Here is a 20,884-nt window from a genome sequence, read left to right as displayed (position 1 = left end):
ACTAAGATGTTTTGCAATGCTCTTTATGAAGCTTTACTTTGTGTAACTTATGTGAAGAATTTTGTTGTGTGTTTGTACAGCATCTAACATAGGGGGTCTGGGATGAAGGCTCCTGGGTTTTACGGCAGCGCATACAATAATACTTTGCATTGCATTTCTTTGAGTTAATGCCATTCCTTTTTGACACACAGGCTTGCTTGAGTTCATCCGTTCTCAGCTGCCTCCTCAGCGTGTGGCACAGGCTTCCACAGGGCAGATGCCACAGGGGCTGGCATTTGTTTGCCAGCTGGGCAAGGAAAAATGAAAAACTGAAGAGCAAGCTTGTTGACAAAAAGCACAAACTGCTGGGGAGCCCCTGTGCCTGCTCATCCTGGCTTGACTATCGCCCCAGGGGGAGCCATGCCAGGCTCTCTGGAGCAGAAAGCAGGGTGGTGGCGGCGTTGCAAATGTTTTGCAGCGCTGCTGGGGAGAAAGGTGAAGGAGCCCGAGAGGGGATGAGCATGTGGGAGGTGTCCTGGGGGGTGGAGAGGGAGGGATGCTGAGGTCAGGCTGCATTACAGTGGGTGGCGGATAGACGTTCTCACTTCGTGAACTGTCTGTTAACCACATCAAAACCGATTAGGTGCATGTTCACTCTGTGGATTTAGGCCAAGCGGCAGGAACCAAATGGCTGTGATCAAGCTGCTGATTCATATTAATAGATTGTAAAGCTAGAGGGACCATTAGTCCGGCCTCCTGCGTAACACGGTTTGGAGACAGTGATGACTGGTCAAGGCCTGGTAGCAGCCCCACAGGTCTCACAGCAAGACAAGGATCTGCCGTCTTCCCCCCACGCATCCGCTTTCTGTAACAGGGCAGAGACAGTGCCCCTCGGTGGGGCAAGTGCGCTCCCTGGGCTGTGGCAGAAAGAAGCATCACTCACGGCTATCAAAGCAGACAGGCTGATCCTTCCGGAGTGACAAGCATCTGAGCTCCAGCCCAGGTGTTTGCAACTGCAGTGCCACCTTCCGTCTGGCATAGGCCTGCTTTAGGTTTGCATTCTTGTCCCCAACCAGTCTGTTTGCTCTCCTGGCATCTCCTGGGGTGAATGGGCACCATGGGCAGCATCTGCCAGAGGGCTGCAGACAGCTGCCTAGATCGGCACCATGGTGGGATTCCACAGAACAGAGATGCAGGCTTTCGAGCTCTGCCATGGTCTGACTCCGGCAACGTGATGCCTTTCCAGAGCCGTCCTGTTGGCTCTCCTTGGACAGTGCTGAGATGGGGATCTGGTAGGTGGACTTCTCCCCTCTGAGTCAGTCCCTCGCATGGGGCGAAGGACCTCTGGGCTTCCGCTGCTACTGCAGGAGCTGCCCTCCCTGAGCTCCCCTCCCCTTCTCTCCTTCGGGCCCTTCCTTTCCATTTCGCACCCCTTCCCCGGAGTCGTCCTTTCATGACTTCCAACAGCTGCGTGCAGGGAGGCGGCTGACAATGAGACTCCACTCCACCTTAGGGGCCCCCAGATATGTTAAAAAAGACCCTGAGCTAAAGATACCGCCAGAGGTCTGGATAAGCTCTAGGAAGGACGGCTGGTTCCCTGGGTTGGAGAGGTTCTGCACTGGCACAGAGCAGGCTCTGGTATGGCCGGCCCAACCCTTTCCTCAGCCAGCACTGGTCAATTGGAAGAGCACGTTCCCTCACCTCCCGAGGATGCTGGAAGTCTCTAGTGCTGGCCACCTCGTGCCCTAGGGGATCAAGAGCACGTTCTGCAGGGGCAGAGGTGGGACTTTTCTCCCTGTCTCCGAAGGGCCTAGAGGCCCTCATTCCCCGCATGCGTTTTATGAAGATGTTCCGTTCTCCGTTTCAAGCGCTGTCATTAATAACCTTTGCTGGCTGCCCAGGAGGGGTGGGGCGGAGCAGCGCCACTGTTCTCACTTGGAGATTATTGATCTCTCTCTCCCCGCTCCACGGAACATTAGGCCGGGATTTTGCCATGTGCCCATTAGCGCCAAATAAGGAAGCTTCCTCCAGAGTGTTTTTATTTAACTTTTCAATTATTTTATAACTTGAGGAGCGCTGGTGGCTGCTGAGGGACGGCGCCGTTAGCCGTCCCGGCTCTCTGCTCCTGCTATCTGGCTGTGCATGCTAAAAGGTGGTCTAACAAGATTTGTGTGGGCTTCCTCATGGCCGTACCAGCCAAGGGGACTGATGCTGTGAGCTTCCTCATGGGAGTGCTCTCTCCGTGCTAGTGAGGGTGCCAGCTAAGGGGTGAGCTTCCTTGCCACAGTGCCCCATGGGTGCCAGCGGTGGGAGGGAAGGGCAGGGTGACAGAGTGCCCTGAAGGTGGTGGTGGGGAAGGGCAAGGCAGGGCTGCCCAGAGGGGGGGGCAAGTGGGGCAATTTGCCCCAGGCCTCGGGCCCTACAGGGGCCCCCATGAGAATATAGTATTCTGTAGTATTGCAACTTTTTTTTATGGAAGGGGCCCCCGAAATTGCTTTGCCCTAGGTCCCCTGAATCCTCTGGGCAGCCCCAGGGCAAGGGAGCTTCCCCATCACAGTGCCATGTGGGGGGAGTTTCCTCACTGCTTGACATGGGAGGGGCTGGGCCAAGGCACATCCCAGACCGGGGATACAGCTGCATATCCCAGGGGAACCTGGCTAGGTCCTGACATCATGGCCAAAGAAGCGAATTGACTGCTTGCTTGCTTTCAATGGTGTTCGCAGTGCATAGGTTTGAGGGAGGAGATGCTGGACAACAGCTCTCAAGTGTTTGATCTTTCCCTACGTATTTATAATTATACAGCATTATCTTAATTACCGTGATGAGAGAAAGGGAGGGGGAAGGAACACACTGAAAGTGCGCGGGGGGGGGGGGGAAATAATGGCAGTTGCCCATCGGTGGGGCTGTGATTGTGGCCGTAATTGCAAATGGTGCTATTAATACAACACTTATTCATTCACTACAATGAAAGAAAAAAAGTGGGGGAAAGGGAAGCGCTTTGCAATTACCCCGTTCCAAATGAAATTAACATTCTGTGGCATTTTCCAGTCAATGGTTAGTTTGCACACATGAGTGGAGACAATTAGCTGAGCGCCGTGACTGGAGAGAGGATGAAGACGGGTCAGGGCGCACGGTAACCGAGGGGCGGGCGGCTCTTCCGGCTTTCCTTCCGCACTCCCCGGCGGCTGCTGGGCTCCATCCTCCCTTCCCCCCGCAATAGTCTGGAAATCGGTCTCTTGTGGTCACCTGTGCCTAGGTCTCCGGGGCCATGCTGGGCTGTCAGATTGGCAGCTGGAGTGAGAATGGCTTCTGATCATTTCTACTGCCTGCCCCAGCCCGGGTTGGGGGCCCCATGGGGAGGAGGAGGATGGGGCTTCACACAGGGGGGCGGAAATATGGAAAGGATAAAATCGGTAAAGAGAACTGGAGAGCCAGGCTTTGCCATCCAGAACCAAACACTCCAGGCGTGGCTCATGAAGCCAAGTTCAGCTGGATTCTCTGGTCCGGGCCTGGGTTAGTTGGGCTACTCCTACCCAGAGCTGCTCCCTGAATCAGACTGTAGCCCTCAGCACTGAGCTGCCCTGGTTCAGAGCTGGAGACATCAGATGTCCCTTTGGACTCTGCTGAAACTGCTGGGGGGAGAGATGATATATAAGGGTTTGCACTGATTGAAGTTAAATGTTGATTTGCACCTGGTGTGTGTTGGTTTAGCTGTAATTTAGGTACAAGCTAAACCCCTATCAGGCAAGTTCAAACCCATGTAAAGGTATGTTTGCACTGGAGCTGGAAGGTGTCATTTCCAGCTTGAGGAGACACCTGCACTAGCTTTGATTGAACTAGCGCACTAAAAATACACAGGTGGCCACAGCAGCCCAGGTACGTAGTTAGGGTCTCAGATGAGATTGTACGCAGGGGGGCTAGAGGATTGTGCTTATGGTGGCTAGTCCATCTTGCTGCTCATGCGGCTGCAGCTATACATCTAGTTCTAGCATGCTATCTTGATCAGAGCTAGCACAGGTATGTCTACTCAGGCTGGAAACTACACCTAACTGCTTCAGGGTAGATTGTCCACTGGGTGTGTCCGCATGGAGCCTTGCACAGAGTCCGTTCAGCCAGTCTCAATGGGCATTTCCAGCCAGTCCACAGCACCTAGGAACTGTGCGTGGCTGCTTGCACAATCCTGCTCAAACCAAAGCCCAGCCCTGAAAGTTCTCTGGGCCTTGCCTGCTGCAGCGCTCCGGACAGTGAGTGTCGAGGGGCTACCTGCTCCCGCTCAAGCTTCTGAACATATTGGCCGTACGGTGAAGAAAAAAACCAGCCCCCCACCTGCCTTGCATTCATCTCCTGCAGCACTTAGATGCGGAGTGCAAAAGTTACATCCATATCTGACCACGGCACTTATCGACTCCCCCTAGTATCTGAGCATCTCACCATCTTCTGTGTACTTCTCCCCAACACCGCTGTGGGGCAGGGTGGTGCTATGACCCCTCTTGTATAGAAGGGGAGCTGGGGCACAGAGAGCCCCAGTGACTTGGCCAAAGTCACACGGGAAAGTCTGTAGCAGAGCTGGAAATTGATCCTGCATCTGAGTTCCAGGTTAGTGCCCTAACCAGTGGGCCACCCTCCCCTCTTAAATCAATAAAGCCAACTCTGCCCCTCCTCTTTCGGAAGCTTTCCCATCATTTCAAGCACTGGTGAGGCCTGATGTATTATCCCAGCAGGCCACAGGCGCTCGGTGCCCTGAGTGACTGTGGAGCAGTGCGGGAGAACTGCAGTGGCTGGAGACTACGGCATCATCTAGCGCTGAGGTTTGGGAAGTCCCAAGCAGCTGATTGCCTAGGTGAGCCCTGGGCCACCTGTATTACGTAGGTATCCAGTACAGTGCGAGCACTGCCCACATTCTGCTTCGAACCCCTGCCCCCCTCCACCCATTGTCTAAATATCTGGCCCTGCGCACCCAGATCCTCTGTGGCATAGCTAGGAGAGGAAAACCGGGTGGGCCCTGGCTTTCGGATAGGCAGGCAATGACAGGAGGGTCACCTCCCTGCCACAGATGGAGATTACGGTTTTGTGGGACCCTGGGCAAGTGGGAGTCCCATCCCACCCCTTCTGTCTGCAGTCTCCTCTTCTCCCCCGCCCCCTGTGCTCCTGCCAGGGAAATGGGGTTGGGGTGCAGGGGCTTGTCCTGCTCCGCCCGCCGCTCCTGCTGGGGAGCAGGGTCAGGGTGTGATTTGGGTGCTATGTGGGTGGGCAGTGGCCCACCTGTGGCTACGCCCCTGGCCCAGAGGTGGCCATCAGGGAGCTCCCATGCACATGACAGCTCAAGGTCACCCAGCGAGTCTGTATCCGAACCAGGAATAGGTCCCGTGACCCAGTCCCCAACACCTGTAGTCCTTAACCATTTTTTGGTCCATAGTCCGTCCACCAAAATGGCAAAGGGAAAAAAAATCACGATGTGACCCATATATCCCACAATCCTTTGTGACTGCAAAGGATTATGGGATTTGGGTTATGGTATCAGTCATCAGCTATTTTGTGGGTTTCAGATCAAAAACGATGAGTCTGGGATGGCTGTCATCTTTCTGGGTGAGGGGAGACTCCAATCCCCTTCCCCCCCCCCACCTCGCCTGTACAGTGCTCAGCACTGCCCCGAGGGGCTGTGAAGCCAGCTGCACACCCCTTTGCAATGCTACTCCCCCAGCCTCAGAGCTGGGCACCGGGAACAGCAGCGCTTGGGCTGAGTGGCGGACGGAGGAGGGTGGAATTTGGGGCCGTGCGGGGCTAGAAGCAAGCTGCTGTCTCCTTTTCATGCTTTGGCTGCTGCTGAGGCCAAGTGACCCAAGCATTTTACTGCCGTCAGCCAGTGGGTGGAATCTGCTAAAAGCGTTTGAAGAGACCCATGTGTGGGCCACACACCCCTCTTAGAGAACTGCTGCCCTAGACAGTGCTTCCATTACAAACAAACCAACAGGGCCAGCGTCCTTCCCAGGCATGGATGGCTTAGACTACTTGATCTGTTGGCTCCTCCTTAGAGGTTTTTAAGGCCCGGCTTGACAAAGCCCTGGCTGGGATGATTTAGTTGGGAATTGGTCCTGCTTTGAGCAGGGGGTTGGACTAGATGACCTCCTGAGGTCCCTTCCAACCCTGACATTCTATGATTCTATGCTAGTCTATGGATCTCCTCCCCCCCACCCCGCCGCCACAGAGTTCTTGTCTGCGTTACTCTCTTCCCTAATTCGGGGTGTGTGTGGGAAACGTTCCAGCTGAGGCTGCCAGCCCTGGAGCTGACAGGAGGGGTTGGATATCAGTCTCTCTGAGCATCTCCCTTTTCGCACAGCCATCGCCTGCGCCGAGCTTTATTAAAAAGCAACTGAGACTTTTTCAGATTTGTTAAACTACTGAAAAAGCGCGATGGTATCAAGGTTTCTTTTCTCCTGCCCGGTCCTAGATAAGGCCTGTGCTGGCTCCGAGCCCAGAACAATGAGGGGGGCGGAGAGCGGGCTCGAGAAGCAACCGTCTTATGAATTTATGAAGGAGGAAAATATATTTGTTCAGCTTCCCACAAAGGAGACAGCATCTTGAACGAAGGGTCTCTTCCTCCCCCCCCCCCCAAACAAACAAAGACATTGACCATGAAAATAAGGTAGATAGATATGTTTTAATGAGATGCATCCATTTTCTATTATAACACCAAACAAACTGTGTGTGTGTGTGTGTGTGTGTGTGTGGAGAGTACATTTAAAAAGAAGAGTTGCAAATGCAGTAGAGGGTTTTTAGAAGGGATATTGGAGCCATGGGGCTGTTGTAACAGAACTGGAGGGGAATGACTATATAATTTGCATTGAAGAATTTCTCCAAGCTGGATGGATTCGCTCTGTCTCCTGGTTATTTTATGTGACTCCGGTAGATAGGCTGAAGTGCTGGGAGTAGGAGAAGAGCGAGGAATACAGACCACAATCATGCCTTGTTTATAATCTCAACCGATTGGCCGATCTAAGAAGTGACTGGAGACCGTACCTACTTCCCAAGGCTATCACTCTCACATGCGTTGCTACAACACATGGTCCGTTTTACTTGGTTTTGTTTTGGGGATTTTCTTTTCTTTTCTTTCTTTTTTTTATGATTGCTTTGCAGCATTGTGCATTCAGCAGCATCATTGCGTGCTTTGGAATCTGCTCATCCATGTGTGCAAGAAAGCAATTGAAAATGGCACTGAAGAATTGCGAGAGACTTTTACCAGAACGTTGCTGAGATTTTGGTACTTTCTTGCTGAAGACAGGAGCAACATAAAGATGTCCAGCATTTAAATCACATCCGACATAAAGTGGTTGGAGAAAGGAGACCGGGGGTTGGGGCTCCTGGATTCTGTTGTTTGTTCTGCCAGTAGCTTACTGGGTGACCATACCCCTCTGTGCTTCATTTTCCCTTTCTGAAAAATGGGGATAAAGGATTTCCTTGAGTGCACCGAGTATTATGCCTATTAATTAGTGGATGTTTATAAGATCTCTGGTTCTTGCTCTTTGTTTGGCAGGGTGCCTGCTGCATTTAGAGGTGGGACTTGTGCAAATCAGTCCACATTCAGCCTTTCAGGACCAATACCAAACATGGTTGATGCTTGAGAAAACAGCCTCTAATTAATAACTAATAATTAGTCAGAAATGGACATTTCTACCCTCTGGGAAATTCCAACATTTCAAATGTTATTTTTGTCCCCAATCAGAACTGTGACACTGGCAGACCAGGTGCCAGCTCATGCCAAGGCCTCTACGCTTGGCCATGACCAAGTTTAGCTTGAAACTAGATGAAGGTTTCTAGCCATTGCAGGAGCGAAGTTCTGGAACAGCCTTTTGAGGGGAGCAGTGGGGTCAAAAAACCAAAATCACTTCAAGACTGAGCTTGATAAGTTTATGGAGGGGATGGTAGGATGAGACTGCCTACGGCATGCAGCCGATCTGCGACTGCTAGCAGCAAATATCTACAGTAGCCGGCGAGAAGACACTAGATGGGGAGGACTTTGAGTTACTACAGCGAATTCTTTTCCAGGTGTTTGGCTGGTGAGTCTTGCCCACATGGTCATGGTCTAACTGATCGCCAGATTTGGGGTTTGGAAGAAATTTCCCCCTGGGTCAGATTGGCAGAGTTCCTGTGGGTTTTTCATCTTCCTCTGCAGCCATGGGGCCACTTGCAGGTTGAAACTAGTGGAAAGGGTGGATTCTCTGTAACTTGTAGTCTTTAAATCACAATTTGAAGACTTCAGTTACTCAGCCAGAGGTCAGGGGTCTATTACAGGAGCGGGTGGGGGAGGTTCTGTGGCCTGCAGTGTGCAGGAGGTCAGACTAGATGATCATGATGGTCCCTTCTGGCCTTAAACTCTATGAACCTCACTGAACGTGACAAAGGCATGGCTGGAAACCAGTCTGGCTCCCCTGTGTGTTAGAATTGTTAAAATAGGTATTTAGAATGATAAAATATGTGTATATTTCAGTATTTACGTGTTTGCTCTGAAACTGTAAATCCACATAGTCATGGGAGAAGCATTACCAAGTGTGAAATACTAGTTTACCACAGGAGGTGTCATCTCCTGCCCAACAAAGGAAGGCCCATAGACATCAGACAAACCACTGTGGAACATCAGAGGACAAAAGACTTGGTTGATTGCTCCCTCTGCATCCCTGGAGAGGAGATGTGCAGGTGGGTTTGTCCCATCAGCTTGAACTCTTGGGGAAGGGATTAAAAGCCCTGACAAGAACGCTACTTGGACTCAAGGGAGCAAAAATGGCAAAGCATAAGCAAGGGATCCCCAGCTGCTTAGCCTGGGTTAGCCGTAAAGGGCACACACCGCTTTGTTGCAAGTGTTGTCTTTGATATAGGATCTAAGGTACAATTGACCTGGGATAAATGACTGGTCCTTTGGGACTGGGAGTAACCTGAATATTATTGCGATTTTTGGTATAAGGGACCATCCATCAAAAAGGCAGCTTACCTGGGTGCCAAGATAGAGTGCCCAAGGGGACTGTCTGTCACTCCACGTTAAGGCTGTTACGGTGCTTGAGGAGCTCACACTTGATACTTGGTTGGGAAAATCTAAGCCTAGAACTCACAACCCGTTTGGGGTTTGTGCCCTGCTTCTTCACAGTCCGCCCCGAGGTTGGTACTCTCACTTGTGAGCCACTCCGGACAGTCTGACAGGGACAAAAAGTCCAATTCTCGAAATATTTTGTGTAATCAAAATTCTGAAATATTTTGATTTGGAAACTTCTAAACGATCTTCGCAATTGTTGGGCTGACTGCAAGTTACCTTGGCCTGTTGTTACAGAATGGTTCGGGGGGAGCTAGTAGTGAACTGGCTTTAACCGGCTGGGCTGGCTTGCAGCCACTCAACTAAATAAACAAGACAAGAAATAAGGAGGGCCTAAAAAGGTTAAGTGTGAAAATAGAAAACAATAGTGTTTCCTGCTTGTGGGTCTACACGCCCCCCCTTAAAAAATAAAAATAAAAATCAGCTATGCAAATTGCTTTAGACAAACAGTCTCACCTGCGGACCCTGGCCTTGTGGGTGCCCGAAATTCCCCCAACCTGAAGCAGCGCCTGCTACAGGTACAAGGCTGGAGAGTCCAGGACTGTCTGTAGCAGAAGGGGCGTAAGCATCGATGCTTGCTTGGTTGCAGAAAAGCACGTATTCAGTAACGCGTAAAGGCCGAAAAGCTTATTATACTTTAGCAATAAAACCAATTATACTTAAGCACCTGGGGTGGCTTCATTAAGTGCATCTGAGACCCCCCCCCCCTTGGCTCGACAGCAATATGAAACATTTTAATAATGTCATAATATAATATACCTTAATCACAGAGTCTATATATAGATATACACCTCCCCCGATATAACGCGATCCGATATAATACGAATTCGGATATAACGCGGTAAAGCAGTGCTCCGGGGGGACGGGGGGGGGGGGGGCTGCGCGCTTCGGCGGATCAAAGCAAGTTCAGTATAACGCGGTTTCACCTATAATGCGGTAAGATTTTTTGGCTGCCGAGGACAGCATTATATCGGGGTAGAGGTGTATATTAAATATGATTGTAAACATAATGCATGCAAGTGAATTACATTAATTATTAAATAGCATAAATATAAAATATTAAATATAAATGAGTCAAAAAGAAACAAGAAAGTGAAAACAAAATACTCCAGTTTGATTTCATATGTTTCCAAACTTTTTTTTTTTTTTATCAAAAATGTAGTCGAATTCAACATATTTCCAGGAAACATTTTGGTTATGTCAAAGCACTTTCCGAAAACTGCTTAGATGACATTTTTTGACCAACTTTACTAATTATACTGTGCCATCTATAGCACCTTCTCTCCCAGGCTTTTGGAGCGTTACAAACAGTACTGCTAACGCCACGCACTCAAAAATCACGAGTTTGGTCTGCAAATCATGAGCTTTGTTTAAGAAAACCCCCAAAATGTATTTTGGGCCTTTTCCTTTGCCTTCTAGGTTCTGAGCCTAGGAACCCCACTTGGGTCGTTTTTAAGCTATTTTCTGCAACCAGGAAGGCTAAAATCTACTTTAAAAACAAAACAGATTCTCGCTGTGCCAGGACTTTGCAGCCTTAAGAAAAACACCAAATATCACGAAATGCATGAGAAAACCACGAGAGTTGGCAGCTCTTCAGCTATTAAGATTCACAGCTCTGTTTTACACACTGAAAACTGAGGCCCAGAGAAATGGTCTTGTCCAGCTGACGTAGCAGGTCAGTGGAAAAGTGAGGCATAGAACCCAGGAGTCCTGACTCCTATTTCCCAGTTCTCTTAGTTAAAATTACCTTTCAAGCAAACCCAGAGGAAGTCAATGGATATCTTTAGTGTCTACCCAGCGGCTTACATTCATTCCTTTGTTTAAAGTCAGACTGCTCCCATTCAGGCCGGCCCCAGAGTGGTTGGTGCCATGCAGCAGGTGTGCACCGTAAGAATGCAGGAGAATGCCAGTCTGTTCATGGCCCTTCGACAGGCTGCCAAATAACGCCTCCAGAGGCTGGATCTGCTCCCGGGGCCGCTGCTCTGTGTACGGTGCAGGCCTTAGTGTTGTGCAGCGCAGGGAGAAACAAGGAGCTCTGCCGCTTGAACCCTGCCAACCCTCAGGTAACTGGGACTTCCTCCCCTAGGGCACATCACCGATCCCCTCACTCCTGTTCAACAGGAATCTTCCATCCAAATGTCTCTGATCTCCCTCTCCAGAGCACCCTCCCCCCGACATACTCTCTGAATCCCTGTTCCCATCCAATGTGTATGTGGCTCAACAACTCGGGTGCAGTCCTGGGGCAGTTTCATATTGACTCAGGGGCATTGCATCCAGCGGATCCAATGGGATGGCTTTACAGAGTGCCTGAGATGCACTTAACTCTGCCTGGGAGTTTGTGGGGCCTGTCATGGGAGAGGGGAGTCGGAGCCCGGTCTATATGTTGATGGGCTTCTTTAAGGAGGATCAGCCCACCTGGAAATAATCAACTGCCTACGTGGCTGGTTGGCAGCCAATTGGCTAATGAACACCTGCACCAGAACTCAGTTGGGGGAAGGTGCTCCCAGAGAGAGGAGGCTCCTACGAAGACATGCTCCCAGGGAACAGAGCAGGAGAGCTACCAGGGAAAGGCACTTTGGCAGACGGCTGCAGGAGCCCTAGCCTGTAGGGAGCCAGAGGGGACTCTGCATCAGCCACAGACTGGGAGGGAGCGGCAGAAGGAGCCAGAAGGAGCCAGAATCTCTAGGCAGAAAGCTCTGGAAGACGTCGCTCTGTGAAAGGGGGGCCTGGAGGCAGATGAAGGTAGGAAATGGCAGTAACAGACCGTGGCTGCTTAAAAAGGGTCTGTGGGCTGGAACCCAGAGTAGAGGGAGGGCCTGGGCTTCCCTAATAGCCTCAAGGGAGGGGATGTAAAAAAACTACCCTGATGCAAGGGGGAGGTGCGGACAAGGACTATCGGGGTTAAGGTGGGGCTGATGTCTGGGGATGGAGTCTCCCTTTATTGACTCTGACCTGGCCTGAGAGCGGAGTCATGAAAAGGGGCCTCTGAGTAGCTGTTGACCGAGTGCCACTTGAAGACGCTGCTGTGCCGTGCTCAGCCATGGAGGGGGCCGTACCAGCCAGTGAAAAAGCCCCCCCACTGGGCACCACCAGTGGCTGACTGAGGACAGTCCCCCACAGCGCACTGGGTGAGGCAACCCTGTGTCCCCAAAAGACCATAAGGCATCACGGCACTGTTGAGGTTCAGTAGCAGAATCCAGGCAAAGAGAGTGCAAAGGCGCCTGGAATATTGCTCCTTCCAAATCCTGCCTCCCAGCCACCGTCCTGCCAGCCCAAGGCGGCTGCACGTCCAACCTTGTTCTGGGCCTTTGAACAGGTCCCTGGATGTGTGTATTGGAGAGGCAGGGGTGTGCGTGCATCGTCTCAGTGTGAGCCGGGGGTGTGTGTGTGTGTGTGTGTGTGTTTGAGAATACCCTTCTCTTTGCTTTACCCTCAGGATCTGCAGAAGGGCTGGATTTAGCGGAAAGAATTCCCATTAGTCTGGAAGGATTATTTATGTTTTCATTAATAAGTGACAGGTGGGTGATGTCCCTGCCATCAAGTTAATGGACTCGGCCGTCCGCGGAGGTGGCTGCAGCATAGCCAGCAATGGTGCAAACCCACAGTTTTTCTTTGGCTCCAGTAACATGGGGAGGTGGACTCCCCGCCCCTCTCACCATGGAGTGCAACTATCATGCTCTGCTGGCTGCAAATATGTAAATTAATCCTGTGCATGGGCTGGAATTTATTAAACACATTGGGTCCAAGGAAATCCTGGTGGAACTCTACTGGCCGCTCTGGAGTTTCCACTGAGGATGAATTTGGCCCCTTTCTTGTCTCAGTGACATGGCATTTTCGCCCAAGGCCCAGCTTGTTTCATTCTGTCAATGGTGTTTTTTCAGCATTTTTCTTTGTTTTTGTTTTCACCCCTCTCCATATAACATTTTTTTTTTCTCGCTGAGCCTTCTGCCAGCAGAAGGAAATGTAGAATGCATCCTCTGGAGAAAAGGGTACGGCAGTGGACTGTTCCCCATGAGGCACGTGTGGGAGTGGGGTAACCCAAAGGAGGGTAAATCATTTGCAGTATAGCCTCAAGGGAGAATGAAGAGGGGATGGGGGTGTAGAAGGAACCACTAACCTTTAGAAAGGTCAGCCCTAAAGACTGGAAACAGCCAACAAAGGAGATGAGAGGATGATGCAGAGAGGCTGGACTCAACGGTAGGGCTTCGACTTGACCTGTCTGGGAGTTGGATTTACGGCATAGAGGCTTTTTAGTGAGAGTGGACTCGATTGCCGTAAATGTCTGTAATTCCCATTGATGCCTGTGGCCATCTCTAAGTTGCCAGGGGTTACAGATGGATACAAGATTGACATCTTGGCTAGGCCCAGGATTTGGGGGGGGTGGCATTTTGCCACCCTCGGCGGCAATTTGGCGGCAGGGCGGTCTGCTCTTCGGTGGTAATTCTGCGGCGGATCCTTCACTAGCTCCAGGACCCGCTGCCGCCGTGCCCCGAAGACCGGGAGCGTGGAAGGACCCTCCCGCCGCAGAATTGCCAACGGCGACCAGGAGCGCGGAAGGACCCCCGCCTAGGGCGCCGCTCCTGGGTGTGTACCCCTTGTACCTGGTACATGAGAGTTACAGAGCTGGCTGGAGTCTGGCTCTTTAGCTCAAGCTGTAGAGACTCATGCCTTTCGCTCTGGGGTTCCCCAGTTCAGTCTCAGGTGTGACAGCCAGGATAGTTCCCATCCCACAGGGCTGGCCTTACCATGAGGCAAACTGAGGCAGCTGCTTCAGGTGCCAGACTGAGGGGGACGCCACTAGGACCCAGAATTTCAAAGTTTTGGCCCAAGCGAGGGGACACGGGGACATCATTTGAGCTCCCCACCTCAGGTGCCAAAATGTTGTGGGCCGGCCCTGCCATCACAGGTACAAGCCTGGGTGAATTTCGTGAGGGGGTCATGAGGGGGACCAAACTCCTGTGTGGGTTTCATGGACAGTTGTAGGGTGTCGCTGGAAAAGGGTGGGGGAAAGAATCCTGGCACTGGTCCACTCTGCCGTGCCACTTGGCCTCGCTAGCCTCTTCTGCCTTCCCTTCATCTCTGCTGGCAGGGAGCGAAGGCGCCTGGCTGATTTATTCAGATTAAGTGCAACAATTCCTCACTTGTCAATTAGAGGGTGGTGGTGGTTGTTTTTTTTGGTCTGCCACACTACTTAGATCAAACTCCATCTGTTGAGCCCATACAAGCAATTGCTTTGCCTTGCAGTGCTCCGGGGGGTGGGGGGAGAGGCTGGCTGCCTGCTCCTTGAAATGTGCAAGATACCAGAGTGGAGATGATCTTTGAGCACTGGGATTCTTCCCCCTCCCAGACCCAGACAGATGAGTGAATGTGGTAGGGGAGGGGTCATTTTGCAACTAGCCGACAGCTGGGATTTTCCTTCTGTGAGGATAACACCTCCCTGCACTTGGCATCCACTCCAATGACAGACATTCGAACAGATGCCTCTGGATTGATGCGCCTGTACAGTGCCTAGATGGGGCACAATCACGGCCTCACTGATCATGCCTGTCAGCTGAACAAAGGATGTGGAAGGGCCATGACCTTTACAATACTTAGCGAGCTGAAGAGTCCCTCTCATGTCTCATCTAAACCCCCTCTAATCTCTCGCCCGGCCTCCTTCCAGGAAATAAGCCTTCTCCCCGCAGTTCCTAAGATCGCTGTACTACTCGCGCATGTTACATACTACACAGCCCCAAGGTTCGAAGAAATTGCCATCTGTTCACAGGGAGGCTTTGCTGCTGCAGTCTCAGTCCCCAGGCAGCTGCAAGAGGAGGTGAGAACTCAGACCAAGCAACTGAGTCACTTGGGAAAGCGGGATAATGTCCCGCCCCTTCACAGTTTGCTGTGGCCTGTGTATTTCCATCCGGTATTACCCACCTGCAGTGCCTCTCCCTGGCCCATGCCCCTGGAAATGGGCACCGTCCCTTCTCCCTTCCCCTGCTTACACAAACACCGCAGTAGAGCTGTCCGGGGTCCCTTGAAAGGGGAGCCTAAGCCTTCTCTACTCTGACCTATTGCATCATTGCTCCTTGATGGGTCTCATTTTAAATTGTATTTGGTGCAGCACTGTGGTGCAATGCCCGATGTGCATCCAGGACTTGAAAGCTTTCCTCCCAGGCCAGTGAGAGGGAGGGTGTGTGTGTGTGTAACCCTTCCCAGCTCATCTGCTGCTGCTCGCTAGAGAGTCCTGCAGCTTCCAGACAGGAGTGGGAAAAGGCCTCCTACATTCACCCAAACCCTTTTCAGGGCCCTGGAGAGGAACTTGAGGTTGCCCAGTGCATAGTGCAGCTAGCCCTTGTGCATACAGATCTCTGCTAATACTGACAGCATTGAGCATGCAGCCGAGGCAGTAGCTGGGGGGGGGGGTCTAGGGTGACCAGACGTCCCGATAAAATCGGGACTGTCCCAGTTTTTAGGCGTTTGTCCCGTGTCCCGATCAATGTTTGGTCGGGACGCAATTTGTCCCGATATTTCGCACTCCTGGGGTTGTTTTGTTTTGTTCCGCCGGCGGGACTCCGCTTTTTTTTTTTTTTTTTCCCCTCTGCCGGCGGGACTCCGGGACTCTGCCCTTTTTTTTTTTTGCTATGCCAGCGGGACTCCGCTTTTTTTGCTCCGTTGGTGGGATTCCACCCCCCCCCCATGTGTCCCGATATTTTCTTCATCCCATCTGGTCACCCTAGGGGGGCACCCCCTGGAACGCATGGGAGATGCTTTAAGGGTTTGCTGATGTCAGGCATCTTCAACTGCGGTACCTCGGGGGCTGGAGCAAGTGGGGGTGGGGAGGGGTCTTGCAAAGGAGAAAGCCTTTTAGCGCAGCTTAAACAGACCTGTGCTGGAAACCTTGGTGGAAGGCCCACATAGATGGAGCACTGCCTTTGGGGCAGGGAGGGCATGAAAGCCAATTTCCCTGTGATAGGATAATATCGTCAGGGAGGGAGGGTCCAGGGTGACCAGACAGCAAGTGTGAAAAATCGGGACGGGGTGGGGGGTAATAGGAGCCTATATAAGAAAAAGACCCCAAAATCAGGACTCTCTCTATAAAATCAGGACATCTGGTCACCCTAGGTCACCGTGTCTGCTGACTCGGGGCTCCTCATCAGGGTTCTTGGGAGTCAAAGCAAGGGAAGGGTTCGCACGCTGGTGTGGCTGCTTGCTTGTATTAACAGCCCAGCACTGGCCTGTAACAGACACGGCCTTTCCATCCAGACTGATGTCTCGGAGCTCTAATGCTGGGGCTGCTTGCAGATTGGCAATCCCGCCTCCCTCAGAGACAGCCCCTGCCTGCTGGGTCTCACCCCATCCCGGAGCTGCAGCTGTCTGCATTGATAAGCCTGCTCCGGAATGGGAGCTCTTTAGAAGTTGGGTATTTGGAAGTTTCGGGTGCGTTATCTCTGGCTCCGGTGAAACCTCTTCAAAGGAACAGGGAATCATCAACATGTCCAGCAGCTAATGGTATTAGGAACAGTGCGGTCACCCCGCTGAGTGTGAAATTATACTGCCAGCAACGGAAGGGCAGAGCAGACCCTGATTACATCCGAGCCCAAGGGAAAGGGACCTGTCGCCACATGGGACTGGACTGAAAGTGCCCAGATACTTTATCTCCTTCCCAATCATTTCTAGACCCTCCTTCCCTCTTCCTTCACCCCCCCTCCTCCTTCCTGCCCACATCCTCCACTCACAAGCTCTTGCTTCCTGGGGAATTGCCCTCTGCTCCTTGAACGTGTTGTGGATGCCAGTGCAAACGTGTATGGCTCAAGAGACCTGTCGCGGGCTGGTTTGGGTGCATGTACAGCTTGGGTGAGAGTGCCCTGCAAGCAGGGGAAAAGGACCCTAGCATCAATGTCACATGCATCCTCATTCCCCTCCCTCCCATCCCCCGTGCGTGTAATTTTTGGAGCCTTCTCTCTCTCTCTCTGTCCACAGGAGTCTCAGCATTTAAGCTGAATCCTTGGCTGGGTTCACAGGCTCCTCGTCCTGCATGAGCGCCTTCCTATTCCCTGTTAAAATGGACTCTGCCCCATGCTGGCAAGAGAATTGGAGTCCATGGCCCATGGCAGTTACAGATCCCAAGCACCCCGGGTGCCAGAGTATTTCCAATTAAAATACATATCTGATGCATCTCAGTGCCGGGGAAGAGCAGCGGGTTAATGGGTTAGCCTTTTAATCCCGGCCGCCCAGTATAAACTCGAAAGCACTAGCGCGAATGAGCTTCGCCAATCCACTTCCCCAGCTGACGTTTGTCCGCAGTGCCAAACTGCTGCACCCTTCAGCAGAACACAGCACAACTGGGACCCTCTGCTTAGGAGAGGAGCGTGGCTAGAGAAACGCAGGGGATCGGCAGAGCTGGGTGGGGGGGTGAAAGGAGGGAGTCGGGGTGCTGTGGGTCAGGATGGATGTTTGATCGGCAGAGCTGGGTGGGGTGAAGGAGGGAGTTGGGGTGCTGTGAGTCAGGATGGATGTTGATCGGCAGAGCTGGGTGGGGGGTGAAGGAGGGTGTTGGGGTGCTGCGGGTCAGGATATGACGTTTGATTGGCAGAGCTGTTCTAGGAGAAGCACCTCTGCCTGGCATTAGCCCAGCCATATGCCATGTGGGACAGGCAGTGAGTGTCCAGATCCAGACCATGAGGAGGGCACTACGATAGAGATGATATTGCATGTCATAGCGAATGGAAGAACGCAAAGCCAGGAAGGACCGAAACAAAGCCTAAAGAGTGAGCCAACCAGGGCTTGGGTGAGGTGGGCCAACACTGGGTCTGTGCATGGCCCAGTGAGTTGCCCAGCAGATGGCAAGGATGGTGGTGCAGCCTTTAATGCCAAGGAGCCCCCCAAATATCTAGAAGAGGGCAAGGGAAATGTCCTGCGTGGGAGCTGTCTATGGGCAGTTTATTCCTAGGCCTGGTGACCTGTGCCAACTCCAAAGCAGGCCAGAACCCTGAGGTTTGGATGGCTTGTGGAACTGATAACAAGAAGACGATGTGAAATTCAAAATGGACGCAGGAGCAGAGGCCACTGTTCTGCTGATGAGCATATTTAAGGAAATATCAGGGAACAAACAACTTGCCTAAACCTGGGTGACTCTGTAGCCGTTGAAGAGGCCTGCACAAGGCTGGCTTGGTACTGGAATTCACCATGCTTGTGTGCTAGTGGTTGCATTATTTCCTATACTTGCCCGCTTCTCTGCAGGCATGACTTGCTGGTGCATTAGATGGAGCAATTCTAATTTCTTTACATTGCGACTTCTTAGGTGTGTGTGTGTGTATGTGAAAAAGGGGAACGGTCCTTTAAATACGGAGAAACGTTCCCTCGGCATGTGGCATGGCAGGGCCCTGTTTTCCACGCTCAGCCGCTGTCGCTCCCCGATGGAATTTGGAAGGAGGGGATTTTCTGCTGGTGCCTGTTCGGTTTGGGAAGCCATTGTTGCTCCCGGTGGGCCAGTAGAAAATGTACAGAACTTAGCTTTGGGTTTGGGTTTGCTGCACATGCGTGTCTAGGCTGGGATCTGACCCTGCTGGTCCCTCATGAGCGTCAGTTCAAAAGAACCTAGAACCTCAATGTGAAACTTGGGCAAAATCCCTGTGTTCCACTTGGCTTGAAGCGGTGAACATCTCATCGCTTTGCAAATCTACAAATCAGCCCCGGCTTTATGTGTACCTAGGCCCTGCTTCTCTCGAAAAGCTTGCACAACTTCGGTTCATATGGAAGTTCCCTCGGCTGAGCCCGGGAAAGTGCAGTCTCACTTAGGGTTTCCTACGACTGTACTATCAATGTCCGGTGTTAGAAGAGTTCATGGTCTAGGAGAGTGTAAAGACACTTACAAACCAGGCAGGATTGTGCCCAGCACTAGGTGAGGGCAAGTGGGGAGGGCAGCACAAAGAAACTTTCCCTTTCCCTCGCTCCTCTGATCATGGAATAGGTACAATCTGGTCCTTGCGCTCAGGGGAATGCCAGGTATCCACAAGGTTGGTGCTGAAGGATGGCCATTCTGGGCCAGACCAAAGGTCCCTCTATCCCAGTATCCTGTCTTCTGACAGAGGTCAATGCCAGGTGCTTCAGAGGGAATGAACAGAACAGGTAATCATCAAGTGATCCATGCCCTGTTGCCGATCCCCTGGCAGAGGTTAGGGACACCATCCCTGCCCATCCTGGCTAATAGCCATTGATCGACCTGTCCTCCAGGAACTTAACGACACTCCCAAAATAGGTGGGTAGAAGGTGGGGCCATGATGACACCCAGCCTGCAGAACTGGGTGGGCCCAGACGGGGGCATGAGCTGTTCCTTTGCAGCAGGCACGCTCTCTGGAGTCAGGCGCATTGGAAGTGTCCTGCAGCCCTGCTGGGCAATGTGGCTGCAGGACTCTCACCATGCAGGTGTGTGCCTGAGAAGTGTGGTGAATGGCCTGAAATGACTGAAAGGGTTTCAGTCTCATGCCCCTTGTCTGCATTGGGAAGCCCTGTCGCCTGACTGGCATGAGGCGACTTGACAGATCTGAGCTTTTGTTTCCAAATGACCAGTGCTGCCCATTGCCTCGGCTCCGGGTGGGTGGGTGCCCCAGGGGCCGGCGCTGTTTAGGAACTGCCTCAGCGCTCGATGTCCGCACGTCTTTTAACCTTCACCCCCTTGCCCACGTTGTAGCTGCTGAGGCGACGCAGGAGACGGTGGAGTCCTTGATGCAGAAGTTCAAGGAGAGTTTCCGCACCAACACGCCCATTGAGATCGGCCAGCTCCAGCCGGCCCTGCGCAGCACGTCGATGGGGAGGCGGAAACGCAGGAGCAGACCCCGAGGTAGGAACCCCCCCCCCTTTGGAGTGATGTCACACTTCCTCCTCCTGTACCATTGAACTGGTCATGAGTACGGAGACCCGTGCTTTCCAGAGGCCAATGCACGAGCCTGTGGCAAGCCGGGAGGGGCTGCATAGGGCTCTGCTGGGGTGCTCTGCTCACTTGACCACATGGGGAAACACAAACTTTGAGGTGTTACAAAGTCCCTCCATAGCTTGGTGAGGGAGTCAGCCCGCACCCTGAGAGGATGTGCCTCAGATTGTAACAGGCAGTTGGGGTGGTGGTGGTTGTGAATGAGGTTGGCCCATGTCTCAAATCTGATTCATTCTGGGCCTGATCCTGATTGGTGCTGATTGTCCCTTCCAACTCGATGAGCACGTTCACCTCTTCTTGAAGTTGGCAGTAGCTGAGGGCACCTAGCACCTCTCAGGATCAGGCCTATAATGTTAGTCCTTAAAGTTATGATCCCCACGGACGAAGCCGTGTGTAGGAACGGGAGTTACGGGTAAATGAAATTCAGATTTTGTGCAAATCTTTTTGTTGTTTGGGGGCAAACTGGATTTCTGATCACCCAAAATTCACGTCATTGGATTTCCTCTGTGTTGCACAATTGCCAATCTTTGACCGATAGAAATAAAAGGGGGAAAACAGGGGCATGCCACATAGTTCCACTGGAATCGATTGGCTGCGGAGATGGCTTCAGACAGACTGGGGGAAAGTGTGTGTTTGTTTTAGAATAATGGTGTGAGAATTAGCATGTACAATGTAGCATGTTTATATGGATTTCAAAGCATAATATAATATGGCCTGACAGTATGGTTTGGTTCGTGGCACTGTTTGTCATGCCCCTGCGCAAACGTTCTAGAATTTGACTAGTTGTGACCCTGCTCTTAGAACTTGTCAGTAGGGGTAGTTTTATACTCAACAGCAGGGGGCGATGTTGCTCTTCATTGTGAGTATGCACTGATATAGGTTCCTGGTTACTCTGCATTGTGGGCCTTGTACGT

At 52.0% G+C, this 20,884-nt stretch overlaps 1 protein-coding gene across 3 annotated transcripts in view; it reads left to right on the top strand.

Annotated features, from left to right (window-relative positions):
* Positions 1 to 20,884, top strand: part of ASTN2 (astrotactin 2) — a 542,812-nt gene that overhangs the window by 81,073 nt on the left and 440,855 nt on the right. For all 3 annotated transcript variants that reach the window (XM_034793415.1, XM_034793417.1, XM_034793416.1), the window contains exon 3: positions 19,731 to 19,880. In XM_034793415.1, coding sequence (XP_034649306.1) covers positions 19,731 to 19,880 — 150 coding nt within the window. The remainder of the gene's footprint in view (positions 1 to 19,730; positions 19,881 to 20,884) is intronic.

The sequence above is a fragment of the Trachemys scripta genome, chromosome 17 (genome assembly GCF_013100865.1).
Source record: "Trachemys scripta elegans isolate TJP31775 chromosome 17, CAS_Tse_1.0, whole genome shotgun sequence".
Lineage (NCBI taxonomy): Eukaryota > Metazoa > Chordata > Testudines > Emydidae > Trachemys > Trachemys scripta.
The sequence above is the reverse complement of the archived record's forward strand: the minus strand, read 5'-3'. Positions and strand labels throughout refer to the sequence as shown.